This window comes from Rhincodon typus, chromosome 20 (assembly GCF_021869965.1).
Source record: "Rhincodon typus isolate 14 chromosome 20, sRhiTyp1.1, whole genome shotgun sequence".
Taxonomy (NCBI): domain Eukaryota; kingdom Metazoa; phylum Chordata; class Chondrichthyes; order Orectolobiformes; family Rhincodontidae; genus Rhincodon; species Rhincodon typus.
This window is the reverse complement of record NC_063351.1, coordinates 29,456,039-29,471,765: the sequence shown is the minus strand read 5'-3', so window position 1 is coordinate 29,471,765 and position 15,727 is coordinate 29,456,039. Positions and strand designations below refer to the sequence as shown.

General features: G+C 38.0%; 1 protein-coding gene across 9 annotated transcripts in view; it reads right to left on the bottom strand.

Annotated features, from left to right (window-relative positions):
* Nucleotides 1-15,727, bottom strand: part of LOC109910693 (fibroblast growth factor receptor 2) — a 178,754-nt gene that overhangs the window by 66,005 nt on the left and 97,022 nt on the right. For all 9 annotated transcript variants that reach the window (XM_048608824.1, XM_048608823.1, XM_048608820.1 and 6 more), the window contains 2 exons: nt 7,722-7,988; nt 6,735-6,809 (listed from right to left, as the gene is read on the bottom strand). In XM_048608824.1, the coding sequence (XP_048464781.1) occupies nt 6,735-6,809; nt 7,722-7,988 (342 nt within the window). The remainder of the gene's footprint in view (nt 1-6,734; nt 6,810-7,721; nt 7,989-15,727) is intronic.

Here is a 15,727-nt window from a genome sequence, read left to right as displayed (position 1 = left end):
CATCAATTAACTTACCACCTGACAGTAGGATCCTTTTAATGCTGCATATTTTTTCAACTTCTTAATTTGATCACATTTTATAGCCCAAAATACTAAAACTGACAACAAGTTTTTGTCTAAACTTTAATCAATGACTATGTATTTGACTCAAGGATCAATTATAAAAGCATGCATATTCAACAGGGTGGAATTGTGGATTCCTTCGAATGAGATATGAATGTACATTTTTAGGAAAAGGCATACCATGAATGTGTTTCAAATTACATCTTATTAGGCACATAGCTGTAACCAAGTACCTGTATGTCCTTGCAATATACATTACCACTCATACTTAAATGTTCCGATTGTCCCAAAACCTATATCTCAGAAAGTGGAACTGCAATTTTTCTTTACATATCTAACTGCACATCTTGGTGGAACAGTGGAGATAAACATGCTTGGGGTGTTGCATGGGTATAAAAAAAAAATCACTAAGCTGTATAAACTGTTGCTCGTGATGAAGGTTGTTGCCATTGTTCTCCTTAAATGTTGGAAACTAAAGGGTCTGATTGGACTAACGTGTTTGAGGAAAACCACTTCCTGTTCTATCTAGAAGAGTCAATTTATGTTGGTATGATAGACATTGTACAGGTTTGATGAAGACCAGACGTTAGACCTCATTCCTTCCAGATCTCAAGCTGTTCTGCCTACAAGTCCATATTACAACATCATGGTCGGTGGTGCTTATGGCATTTCTCAGTTTTAACGCTTTCACAGCTGTATATGACATTAGAAACTGAACTGCCCAATGAATGAAAGCTGAAGTGCAACACTACAAAAAAATTAATTAAAATATATTTAATTTTTTTTGTTTAAAGAATTTTGTTTTCACTATATATGCAAATTAGAGCCTTTGAGGAATACTATATAACTACCTATCTTCCTTTCCGTTGTTGGTGGAATCTGTGTGGACAATGCCAGCTGATTCTTAGATTTCTTCTTCTAAACAAACTAACAAGTCTGGAATCATTGGCATGAAACAGAAAATCTACCAAAATAAGTCTACGTACTGACACAGTTCCACTGGTCTGATCTTTGCAGTCTGTTTTTATTTATTCACGAGCTGCGGGTGTCACTGGTTAGGTCAGCATTTACTGCCCATCCCGAAATGAACTTGAGAAACCTTTGAATCCATGGGTTATAGGATTTCTTAGTCCTGTCTACTGCAAAGTTTGCTCTTCCTACATTGTAGCTTCATCAGCGTGGCACCTCATTTTTAGGTATGCCTGGTGCTGCTCTTGGCATGCCCTCCTGAACTTTTCATTGAACCAGGGTTGACACTCCCAGTTGATTGTAATGATAGAGTAAGGGTATGCCAGGTCACGAGGAGACATGTTGAATATAGCCCTACAGCTGATGTCTCCCAGTTCCTCAAGGATGTTCAATTTTCTGTTGCTAAATCTGTTCAAAGCCTGTGCCATGTATTGCCAATATGAAGGCAGGACTTTGTCTCCACAATGACTGTGCAGTAGAGAATCCTATGAATACTGTTTATCTGTTACAGGTGGATTGACAAAGACAAGGTCAAGTGGGTTTTTCCCTCGTTAATTCCCTCACCACCCGATGCAGACCCAGTGTAGCAGTTCTATCTTTTAAGTCAAGCCACCTGGGATTAAAAAGTGGTATATGGTGAATAGCAGCAGGTTTCCTTGTCCATATTTGACTTGATGCCATGAGACTTGGGAGTCAGGAGTCAATACTGAGAGCTCCCAAAGCAACTTCCTCCCGACTCCCTACCACTGTACTGCCATCTCTGTCCTGCCAGTGTGCAGGACATACCCCTGGGAAGGCGATGGTAGTGTTTAAGGCATTTTCTGCAAAATACGATTCTGCGAATATGACTATATCTGGCAACTGTTTGATCAGTCTGTGGGACAGCTTTCCCAATCTCAGCACAATGTGGCACAAAGCCCTGGATTTTAATAAGGAACACTTTGCAGGTTTGTCAGTGCTAGATAGCCATCGTTGTTTCCAGTGCCTTAGCTGATGTTGGGTGGTCTATTTGGTTTCATTTCTTCTTTTAGACTTTGTAGTGTTTTTCATACAATCGAGTGGCTTGCTAGGCAATTTCAGAGGGAAGTTAAGAATCAACTCGATTCAGACTGGAGTCACATATAGGCAAGACGGAGTAAAGGCTGCAAATTCCCTTCCCTCAACAGCATTAGTGAAGCAGATGGATTTTTAAGACAAATCAACAATGGCACATTGATCCCCATTCAGCTAACATTTTAGTTCCAGACATTTAACGAATTCAAATGTCACTATCTGCCATGGTGGGCTGCAAATCACGTCCCCAGAACATTACCATTATGCCGCTGCTTCCTGTCTCTTAAAACACAAAAGTGACATTATTATGTTCACAATTCCACTCTCACTTGGACCATTCTTGACAATAAAATTATAACAGACTACAATCTCATACTCATTCCACAGTCTAATAATAAACAACTTCCTTCTGGAATGTATTTAAATATTCATTGTACTCTTTTCTTTCTAAAGTAAATAAGCAGACCTAGACATTAGGTGACAGAACCATCGTTGCAACAATGCAATCCCAATTTCAAACTGATGTTCTTATTCCAATTATTATGCTACCAGAAAGACCTATTTTCCAAATGACATGGCGAATACTGCCTATTGTTTCAAATATTGATTTCAGACATTTCTCTTTTCAAACTGAATGATAGAAGATAGGGCATTTCATTACACTGAAACACCCAGGCATTCTACGACTGACTAGGTGCTCAGCAGCTCACCACATAGAAAGGGAGGAAAAGTCAAAGAACACTGAGGTGTGCTTGTGTAAAGGCAAACAGGTCATCAGGACCTGAAGGCCTGTATCCAAGGGTTTTAAAGGAAGTGGCTGCAAAGGTATTAGAAGAATTGGTTGAAATAGTCCAGACCTCACTGGATTCCTGGAGGGTTCCAGTGGACTGGAAGTTGCTAACGTGACCCCCTTGTTCAAGGAGGGACAGAGGCAGAAAACAGGAAACTATAGCATCTGTTGTTGGGAAAATGCTGGAGGCCATTATTAAAAGAAAAAAATAGCAGGGCATATAGAAAAAGCTTAACACAATCAAACAGAGACAACATAGTTTAGTGAAATGGAAGTCATACCTGATAAATTTGCTACAATTCTTTGATGAAATAATAGGCGGAACTAATAAAAGGGAATCAGTAGAGGCGGTATATTTAGACGTTCAGAAGGAATTTGATAAGGTGCCACATGAAGGGTCACTGCATAACATAGGAGTTCATGGTATCAGGGGTAATGTATTAGCATTGAGGATTGGGTAGTCCATAGAAGAAACAATTCAGGATAGATGGATATTTTTCCAGTTGGAAAAACATAAATAGTCGAGTGTCCGAAAGACCAGCCCTTCCCCTGGAATCATGACAGGATGTATGCAGGTCCAGCTCAGTGGAAGGTCCAGCCTGCTGCCAGCCAATCAGAGACCGGCAGCTCTTGCACTCAGCAGTGCCACTGAAGCAGCTGTGGCTGCTGCAGGAAAAAGCGTCCCAGGATTGCAGAGGTCTCAGGTCACACAGAAAAAAAAAGAGATCCTCCACTCCCACCATTCCAAACAGCGAAATCCCAAAAGCCCCACCATGACCCCACAGCCATAAAATCCAGTCCTGGGTATTTTAACCTTGTACCATGAAAAGCATATTCAAGTGGTCCAAGTTTCTTTTTCAATTAGCTCTTCAGTGTTTAACACCAGCTTTCACCTCCAAAGTTTCATTAAATATAAAGCCTGCAATGGAAAACATCAGCTTCTTATAATTTTAAAGATTTCCTTATAGAATTGTCAAGTCTTTCTTTATACAGCATATTTATTAAAATACGAGTCAGAGCACACACTGGACTTTTGTCTCAAGAACTACTTTAAATCAGAAACAATGGCTCTCTTTAAGTACCGAAAGCCTATGCTAATGCAATAAATATGGCTGTACAGTACCATGTTACACTATTTGCACAATAGTTCTTGTTTCAATGTAGAAAAAGTAAAACAAACAAAAATTTCTGGTTGATACCAACACTAAATAATGCCAATATTTGTACAATCTGCTTTTACATTTATCACCCCCGTATTTTAAGCTCCCTGTCAGACAGAATCAATAGTATAATCACTCCAAATAGCTATGCAAGTTACCATTTGATCTGTTCGCAACATTTAACCATTCTTAAATGCAATTAGATGAATTCTTCTTCTTGGGAAGTTAGTATGAAGCTGAAGGTGAGTGCATTTTCCCCTTAATTTACAATATGCTTATGATTTCAACAGGCTCAGAGTCAGATTTCATTGGGGCTAGTTCAAAATGAGTAAATGAAGTGCATAAATGGTACATAACAAATCCGAAGTCATTTGTTGTTATTAAACAGTCTAAAAATTAAGAATGCAAGATAGAAGAAAAGAAATACTTTCCACAAAATAAGACTCCAAAAAATACTTTAAATTCACAAGATTGCATTAAAATAGGGAGAATGACTCAGAAAACGCAAGTAATTTAACATACTGCACTATTAACATATATTTTTTGATACAGAAATCAAAAGAAAATGCATTATTACAGCTGGTATAGATTGCGGTTACGAGCTGCATTTTTCCACACACTGCAGGTCCATTAAAACATGCTCAAACCTTTTCTTAGGCATAAAAATCAATTGATTAGTGATTTCTGGCCAGTAATATGAACTTTCATATCTTTTTGGTACTGACACTGCATATAACGTTCTCCCTGTTTTAATTTAAACTATTCCAATGTTAAGGGTAAAATAAAATGTTGCAAAACAAAATGTGCAAAATATACAACAGCAATAAACCACAGGCAATACTATTAAGTTCAATACTGTTGCAATCTTGTTAAAATAGTTTTAATAAACGCAATTTTTAGATATATGTAGTATTATTGTTCATGCATTGCCCTTCTACAAAACTAGTTAACTGCCAAGTTAGACCATGTCCTTATGTATTACGTGTGTGTTGAGCTCAGTTACTGCTTCCTGTCATTGCTTGTTATAACACTTCAAATGGAAACCCAAAGACAGATTTAAATTATTCTTTACTTAAACAATGGCACCATTCATGCACACTAGTTCCACATGTTAATTCCAGATACGCTTAAAAGGGTACTGTATGATCTACTACCAAAATAGGTCTCTATAATAGCTTTTCTTTACTTTAGTGTATTATTTACCAAACATATAGCTAACAAATTTCACGTACTCATGTTCACTACTACCTATATCTCATTCAAAAAAATGCAAGGTATTTCCTTTCTTTCCAATATATTTGTTCTATCATATCAAAATGGTTGAGTAAAACATAAAAATATTTCAGTTAACCATAACCAACTGAATGCAAAAGACAAATGGTACTCATTTCCACAGTACTATCAATACTATGTCATCATTTATTAACATTTTATGAGTTTATAAAGCAAATGTTTCCCATTCAATATATGCTCTAACACCCACACACCAATTTTGAGGCTACAAATCTCTCCAGCTCTGCTGGAGTCCCCAACTCCTATAAACCATGTGTTCAATGTGGTAGGTGATCTCTTCCCAGACTCCCATCAATGCGGAGTCAACCACAAGGAGGTCCCAGCATGAATGAGGTTGACTTTTGTCCCCATGTTGAGCTGCATGGTACACATTTAACATTTACCCGTGGCAATATGGATTGGGGATGCAATGCAGCCACAAGGAAAGTAAATTTACATGTTATTCCCCAAGGTAAAAAGCTTTTTAATATATTTTACACCCTGTGCCATTCTTTATTCTACAAACAGTTGTCATTACAAGGGACCTTACATAAGGAAGTCTGTTTCAGCTGCAGTGATTTTTTAAGTGGGGAAAATGAAGCATTCATTTCTGCCTTACAATAAGCAACCCAGGATCTTAAATGCCACTGATTAGCAGTAATATTGGTTGAAGAAGGAAAGTTTTTCCAGACCACTGGAAAAATCCCCTTAACTCGACCTGTAGCGTGTTGGATTTTTAACCACCTGAAACACCTGAGTAGACAGATGCGGCCATCTCATTCAAAAGTGTTCTTTCAGTACCGTATTAAGATATCATCTCAAATCAGCTGTTCATTATCTGGTTTTAGGTTCAATTCAATAGCTCTGAGAAAGGTCCTAAGCGAGTAAAATCCACAGTGCTCCACCTGCATTCATTTTGTTTCCAAGCTGTTTTTGAAGAGTCTACATTAAATGGGCTTACAGAGCCATATATCGTCACAGACAGCCTAGAAACATGAGTTTAGCTCACAAATTAGACATGGTGAAAGGACTCCATGGAATACACAATTATTGGACAGAATATTGCATTCCGGAGTAATTCATTTTGAAATTATCTTCGCAAATGAGATTTGCAATGTAATCTCCAGAGGGCAATTCTTAAAATCAGCTCAATAAAATTCAACTCCTCAGAGAATACAATAAATCAAACCATACTGAAAACTAAATACGCCCAGACCAGGTGTGATAATAATTGCATAAAAGAAAATATGCGCAGATTAAAGAAGACAAATAAATTCATTTTCAAGGTCATTTTATAAAAATTTCTCCATCTTTAATTTACAAACTGTTAACAATTTTGCATGTTAAAAAGAGATCCTTTTAAAAGGACCTGAAGTTCTTGTTGACTTTATTACATTAATCAGACAGTCTCCTCACCCTGTACTTACTTATCTTGTTACTATCACTGGCTGTCTCTTCTGACCCATCATTGTCCTCTTCATCGTCCCCTGAGGAAATGGCATCTGGAAGAAAACCATAACCTATAATCTCCCCAAGATAATGAAAATTCGATAAATGGATATTTGCTATGTATTTCTAAAGCATTTCCTCCCTTGATAGCCAAAGATCATTAACCCTTTTTCTAACTGGTTTTTAACAATAATCGTGCAAAGTAATTAAAGTATCACAATATCCATGTTAGGCACCATTACAAGATATCGTACATAATAATCTTACTTGGTTTTGGCGGTTTAAATTATTCCCACCCAGGCCAAACACCATGTCAAAACCTAATCACCTCCACCCACTACCTCCTGAGAGTCACACAAGATGCTTGGCATGACTTGCCTGCAGTTCAACTCCTCCCCTTGATGACTCAACCAAAATATGAAACTAGCTTTCTGAGGCAATCCCGACTACCGCACAGTCTTAAATTTTAAGTTGCAAGTGTACTAAGATCAATAATTACTACACTGCAGATGTTGACAAAACAAAAGGTAATTTGAACAGTCCTTCCATTGCAGACTAAAATATCAAGGATTGAAAAGCAATATTTTTCTCTAAAATCCAATAAACGAAACAAGTTTAATTAAAATGTATCCACGTGGAATAATTTGATATGTGGCAAGCTTGATTTTTGTTAATCATGTAATGTATGCTAATAAAAAAGGTTTATAGGTATTGAAATTGACAAACTTATAAACTCCAGGAAACATCTGCATGAACCTTTTCGAAAACTGTCATATTCCAGACAGTTAATCCTGCCACACAGTCTGTCAGTTCAGGTTTCAGTTTGTATTTGTCCTCAGTGCCAAGTAAATTATTTCCAACACCACCACTCCTAAAAGCTTTAATTAAATGTTGTTTGGAGATGCAACAGGGTCAGTATGTCAAGCTTCATTGAATTTCTAGGATCCAGTTCAAGTGTTACTCACCTGTAATGTTTACAACGAAGTACACGGTATCACTGCCTATTGGTCTAATTGCAGTACAAGCATAGAGGCCCGAATCCTCATGTGTGGCATCACTAATCTGCAAGTACTCTCTGATTATGTAAGTCTTATTGCTGTACCCCAACTGTTCCCCATCTTTAGTCCAACTGATGCTCTGTACATCCTCTTTCAATGGACATTGCAACTGAAGCAAACCTCCTGGATGCGTGTACACTTCAGGTTGAGAGATTTGGTAGTTTGATGGAGGCTCTGCAAAGCAAGAAAAGGAAGGAAGGGGTGGGAAGGAAAAGGAAAGTTGCAATATATGTCAGAAAATCTGACTTCAGTTGTTGCCCCATGTTGCCTTAAAAATAAGCAATAGCAAGCCAAAGCTTAACATTAGAAATGAAACCACATCTGCCAGTAGACTCATAGGGGTAATTTTAAAACTTTTTGCAACAGAGTAAAAATGTGCAATACCGGAGGTCAATGGGAGGGAAATCTGGGAAAAGCGTGTGGCCATTCCGGTATCACCCACTTTATGCCATCAAAGATAAAATTACCCCACTGACTTTACTTACATACACTAAGGTTAGCATACAGCAGAGGGATGATACAACCAATTAAAAATAAAAACCTCAAAACACAACAAATTTTAAACTAAGATCAATTATGGTTCCTCGTAAAGAACTATTTGTTGTGTGCTCCCAACAAACTGAAAACATAGTTATGAGTAATTATCAGACACATTGTAATATATTTATGAACCTTGCCTTAAATATTCAACAGTTAGAGATTTTTATGTCTGTAAAAAGTATCACTTTAAAAAAAGTTATGTTAAACTGACATGACATTGCAAAAGCTTAAAGAACATGAAGATAATCTCAACAAAATGGCATGAACAACATTGCTTTACAAGGTCATTAGCTCCACACCTTATCAAAATGCTTCCAAAAATATAAAGGTCAAATGTTGAGTTTCTATGAAACTAAAATAAAAACAATTGCTAGGATTAAAAAAATTGAACTTCTTGGGCAGATGACAGTATAATTAAGAGGTATACCTGGGGGAAGGGATAGGAAACATAGTCTGGACCCTGGTTCCATGGGATTCCACCACTGTAACTCACAGTCCTAGAGTGGAAGTCAAAATTCTGCTCCTATCAAAGAGATGTGGGGAAAAAGGAGGCTTCTAGGTTTCACTAGTAATTATTTCATTTAATGCTCTTGAAAGGTTTTAGTGGGACACATTGGACTTGCAGTCCAAGGACCTTTTGTGATCTTGTACAGAATGGATCAATTACCTTGTTTCAATAAACTGCCTCCAGGGCATCAAGTTGAAAATAAAATTCTTTGGCGTTTTTAGGCTCAACCACTTTGCAGGAGCCACTATTGAGTGAATCCTTTCAGGTGCCAGAGGCAAGCCTCAACTGTACAGAGGACCTAGACAGGATCTCCGGAATCTCCAGATAGGATCTCTGGTCATATACAGGAGTTTAGCACAGGTCTGCCTCTATAAATGTGTTAACTGAAGAATAACACATTAGGGACAACTCGGGAGGAGAGGCTGGAGATACATTTCTCAATAGAGAGGTGAGGTGAATTGAAGGAGGGAAAATCAAGTTAGACAGTTGTAGCTGAACTAACATCTGATTCTCTGCAAAGACTGGCTCAAGTGTAGCATCCGACCAGATACCTACTGTGCTTTGAAGTAGGAAGTGCACAGTGAAGCCATATTATGGAAATAGGCAAAATAAAATATTGAATTCATATTCTTTCCAGACTATGCAACAGAAATAAATATATTACATTGGTATTGAGGTCATGTTTTATTTCAGTCTATATACCATACTAATTTATAAACTTGCTTAAGAGCCAGAAGTCATTTTCCAACAGAATGACATCTGTTAAGAGAAACCTGTCTTAGACATGTCTCTTTAATTAAGCTGTAATTACGTTAAGAAAATTACTCCTGGGCTTTCTTGTTTCAACAAGGAACTGCTGTAATGAATCACCAAGTATTTCTTGTACTACACTCCACCAAGACTGTGTGAGGCAATTTGATATGACTGGCATTTACATTCCCCGATGACAAAGTGACTGCAAAATTACTTTCAATTGTGCTCTAGTTGAAAAAGCCTTGAAGGAACAACATTTCATAAGGCAAGCTTCTTTGGAGACATACAAATTATAATTTTTCATTTACAGACTCTCTAAGCAATGAGCTCCAATCTTCTTACCATCAGTTCTTGCAAATTAATAAGCCTTGCAGACATTTTATGTAAAAATAAACTTTAATGGAGAAACTTTTCTCTCCACCACCCCATTCATACAATGAAACACTAACAATTGTGTATTTTCAACTCCTTTGGGATCCACTCAACCTCATCTTATCTCTTCTTACTCAGGATTAAAAGCATTATCAGAAACATTAAATACAACAAAACTTCTATATTAAGAACAAATGTACATTCAAAATCCCTGTGCTAATACTTTACAAAGGAAATAAAAAACACTTCATATACAAGTATATGAATTAAATGCAGCACTTTCTAGTGAAATTACAAAGGGAAGAACTGGTCAAATTGTAAGGAAATTTCTTGTGTTCTATGTAGTGAAAAGGCAATACTTTTCTGCACAAAAACCATAAACATGTTGCACATCTTTCACACAAAAAATATTGAATCACATCACAAAGCCTAGCAGTGCCAACAGACTGGAGTGATGGTCAGTGCAGCATTAATTGGGTTATATCACACAGGTGAACAAACTGTACTCTTAAGTTATTTCTTATCTAAGCAACATTTCTAAATAGTGACACCATCGTGAATATTTCTTAAAGAAATCATAAAACTGAGGTTTTCTATTTTCCTGACTTTTTTTTAATGTTATGCAAGCCTGATCTGCTCCCTTAAATGGTCCGAAATCCTCAGCAAGCATAAGGAATCCTGGGGCCATAGGTACTTCAAGTCACAAATACAAGGAAGTAATGAAGTGAACAAAAATATACTGCGTCAATAATGAACTAACTCATATCACAGTGTATTATACGTCAACGAAAAACTTCCTCCAGACCCCACTCTGGTAGAAGCCCCATTATGGCTGGGGCCCATATACCATGCATAATTTTACCCTTTCACATAGTCTTTGTTATACCTTCTGCTGGCCAACCACCCATTCCACCTTAAAAATTTCTCTCTCTGATCAAGCTTTGGATCACCCTTCCAAATAGCTCCTTCGAGGAGACGTGGCGATCTTCCTCTTGAACTTCCATTTCTATATATAAGGCCTCTTCTTTATTAATTCCATGATATAAATGTATATAGCTATTTTGTATAAATATTCAGAAAAAAACTCAAAAAATCACACTAATTGTTAAATTCCACATGAATTAGAATTTCAATTTCAGACTAAAGATTTCTTTTTTTTTATTAATAGCCTACTTTGAAATATTATTTTAGACTTGGAGAAAACTACACACACGTCCTTAATTTCTTTCTGAAACTGTATACATCACGAAAACATTGGCCTATTGTTTATCTGACCCAAACATGTGGTCATATTTTCATAAATGAGTCCTGGATAACATGACCCAGTGTCATTTGACAGCCTACACATTCTTCCCACCTGGTTGCTTTTAGCTTTAATGTTCTTTGGTTTAACTCTATTATTTGCTCCAGCCATAATTCCACTCGGGAACCTATTCCTTGCTTTCCAATGAACTATTAGGAGTTAAGTTATAAAGCAGAACCTCCGAAGTACTAATCTTGACATTATTGTCTGAACTATAGGTCATAGAGTCATACAGTACAAAAACAGACCCTTCGGTCCAACCAGTCAACACCAACCATGTTCCCAAACTAAATTAATCCCATCTGCCTGCTTTTGGCTCATATCCCTTCAAACCTTTCCTACTTATGAACATATCTAATTGTCTTTTAAACATTGTAACTGTACCTGCATCCACCACTTTCTCTGGCAGTTCATTACACACATAAATCACTGTAAAAAAGTTGCCCCTCATGTTCCTTTTAAATCTTGCATAGTGCGTGTTAAGATAAGGAGTTAATTGTGCGGCACAAAAATTGTTATGGGTGGGAACGGTTTTCAGTTCATGGAGTAACAGCACCACTTTTGAAGTAGAACAGATCTATTCTCGTGAGACAGACTTCACTTGAACCATGTTGGCACCAGTGCCCTGGCTAATCAAGTAACTATGGCTGTACAGTGGACTGTAAGCTAATGGGAGTGAGGGGGAGAGAGAGTTGAGGGGAGTCAAAACAAAAAAGGATATGGAAGCATTACAGAGCAATTATGTGGATAATAACACCCAAAATGGGATAGAAAGGATGAGTGTACACGCATAGAAAAAAAAAAACAAACATGGTCGGAGTTGGGTTGGTGGGGGGAGGAAGTGGTGTGCAAAGATAAAATTTATGGTTCTTTACTTAAACACACGTAGCACATGGAACAAAATTAATCAATTAATGGCACAAATAGAGGTTAATGGATATGATTTCATAGCCATTACAAAGACATGTTTCCAAGATTAAAGCTGGGAACTAGATATTCAGGGAAATGTAGCTTTTTGATACAACAGGCAAGCGGGAAGGGCGATGGTGCAGCTTTATCAATATGAAATGAAATAAACACAACAGCAAGAAATGACCTTGGATCGGAAGATGTAGAATCCATAAGAATTGGGGTGAGAATAGCAAGGCAAGAAGGCTGGTCCATTAGGTCCTTTAGCACAAGCTATACTGTACAGCAGAGACTAAATAGGGAGATAATGACGGCTTATTAAAATGACTGCATTAATCATGGCTGACTTTAATCTTCAAGAAGATTGGGAAAATCAAATTGGCAGAGATAGCCACTAGGAAAAATTGTGTTCAGGACTATTTCCTATTGGGGCGGCATGGTGGCTCAGTGGTTAATACTGCTGCCTCACAGCACTAGGGACCCAGGTTCAATTCCACCATGATGCAACTGTCTGTGTGGAGTTTGCATATTCTCCCCGTGTCTGCATGGGTTTCCTCCGGGTGCTCCGGTTTCCTCCCACAGTCCAAAGGTGCGTAAATTAGGTGGATTAGCCATGCTATGTTGCCCCATAGTGTCCAGGGATGTGCAGGCTAGGTGGATTAGCCATGGGAAATGCAGAGTTACAGGGACAGCCTCGGGCGATGGTCTGGTGGGATGTCTTCAGAGGGTCGGTGTTGACATGATGGACCAAATGGCGTGCTTCCACACTATAGGAATTCTATGATTCTATGAAATATTGACCATAACATGGTAGAACTTAACATTTAATTTGAGTGTGAGAAACGAGGGTTGGAAACAATATTGCTAAATTTAAACGAGGGGAAGTGCAAAGAAATCAGGGTAGAGTTAGCTGGAGTGGACTTGGCAAGAAGGTTACTGGAAAAGACCGTTGAGCAGCAATGAGAGGGACAATTAATAAAATAACTCATGACTCTCAAAAACAAAGTCCAGTTAGGAATAAGGATTCAGGAAGGCAATGAACCAACTGTGGTTAACCAAGGAAGTTAACAATAGCATCAAGCTGGAAGATCCAAAAACGTACAATGTGACAATGACTGCAGTCAGCCAGAGGATGGGGAAAGTTTGAAAAAAACCAACAAAAGGTAACCAAAATAAGGAGGAAAAAAAATTGAGGGTAAACTAGCAAGGAATACCAAAATGTTCAGCAAGAGCTTCTTTAAATGTATATAAAAAGGAACAGCAAGGCCATGCCCTCTAGGGAAGAAAAAAAACTGGAACCAGAAATTGCAGAGAAGTTAATAAATACTTTGTATCAGTCTTCATGATAGAGAACACTAATAATATTCCAAAAACACTACGTAACAAAGAGGCAAAAGCAGGAGATGAAATAAATACAATAACTATCAGTAGAGATAAAGTACTCGGAAAAATAATGGGGCTAAAAGCTGATAGATCCTTTGGTCTTGATGGATTCCATCCTAGAAGATTATTTGCAATAGCTACACAAACAGTGAATGCACTGGTAGTATTTTTCCAAGAAACCTTAGATTCTGGAAAATTGCCAAAAGTTTGGAAAACTGCCAATGTAATACCCTTATTCGATACCTGAAGGAGACATAACAACAAGTAACTGTAAGCTAAGTATCTTAAAATTTTCCCAGTGGCCAAAGATATGAGTACAATATAAACGATAAAGATAAAGCATTTAGTTCACTTGCTTCAGGAAAGAGAAAATCATGACGACATTTAGAATTCTTTGAAGAGGTAACAAACAGGTAAGAGAAACAGAAACCAATAGATGTAACATATTTGGATTTTCAAAATGCATTTGATAAGGTACCTCAGAGAAATCTATTTACTAAGAGCCATGGTGTCAGAGTAATTCAATAGAATGGATAAAAAACTGACTAAACAACCTAAGGAGGTGACCATCTTGTGGTATTATCACTGGACTCAGGTAATGTTCTGGAGATCCAGGTTTGAATCCTGCTAAGGCAGGATTGGTGGAATTTGAGTTCAATTAAAAAAAACCTAAAATTAAGAGTTAAATGATGATCGATTGTTGGTTGTCAAGAAAAACCCATCTGGTTCTCTAATATCCTTTAAGAAAGGAAATTGCCATCCTTACCTGTCTGGTCTACATTTGACCCCGTGCCCACAGCAAGGTGGTTGACTCTTAACTGCCCTCTGGGTAATTAGGGATGGACAATAAAGGCTGACCCTATTCAGGGATGCCCTCATCCCACGCACAAACTGGGATAAGGGGGGCATTTTCAGGATTTCAAGCAATAACTAGCGGACTGCCATAAGGATCTGTGTTGGGCCATAATTATTTATAATATATATTAATGGCCTGGGTGAGGGAAGTGAATGTGCTAACGTAAAGTTTGCAGAATGCACAAGTTTAGGTGGGAAGGCAAGTACACAGGATGACACAGAGTCTAGATAGGTTAAATGAATGGGCAAAAAACTTGGCAGCTGAAACATAATGTGAGAAAACATAAGTTTATGCACTTTGGCAAGAAGATTAGAAGAGGTGAAGATTATTTAAATGGTGAAAGACTGCAGAAAATGTCAGCACAGAGGGATTTAGGGGTCTTCGTGTATAAATCACAACAAGCTAACATACATGTTCAGCAGGTAATAGGGAAAAGCAAATCGGAATGTCAGCCATTATTTCAAAGGAAATGGAGCATCGTTTAAAGCTACACAAGGCACTTAGTAACCAAACTTCAAATACAGTGAACAGTTTTTGTTCTTTTATCTAAGCTAAAATATTCTCACATTGGAGGCAGTCCACAGATGTTTCGCTATGTTGATTCCGGGTATGGAGAGATTTTCTGACGAGGAGCGGTTAAGTAGGTTGGGCTTGTACTCATTGGAGTTTAGAAGAATGACAGGTCATTTCATTGAAACAGAAAATTTTTAGGGGGCTTGAAAGGATAGATGTGGAGAGTTTGTTTCCCCTTGGAACACCTAGGACCAGAGGGTATAATCTCACCGGTAAGTGTTGTCCAGTTAGGATAGAGAGGAGGAGGATTTTTTTTTTTCTCTCAGAAGGCAGCCAATCCATAGTAGTCCTTATTGCAGAGGGCTCTAGGGGCCTGGTTGTTATGTATATCCCGGACTGAAATAGGTTTTTAATCAATAAAGGAATCGAGGGTTAAAGGAAGGAAAGAGGAGTTGAGGATTATCAGATCAGCCATGATCTCAGTGAATGATAGAGCAGACTCGATGGGCTATGTGGCCCACCTCTGCTCCTACATCCTATGGTAGGATGAGCACATTTACACCCAGATCCCTCTGCTCCTGTACCTCCTACAGAACCGTATCCTTCATTTTTAATTATCTTTCTGCATTCCTCCTACCAAAATGAATCATTTTGCACGTGTTTGCATTCAATTTCATCCACCACTTGTCTCCCCACCTCCCTACTTCCTTCATCCTCGTCCCCTATTCACCAAGTCTGATCAGCACCTGTTGAAGTTCCACAAGGTAGTTTTCATG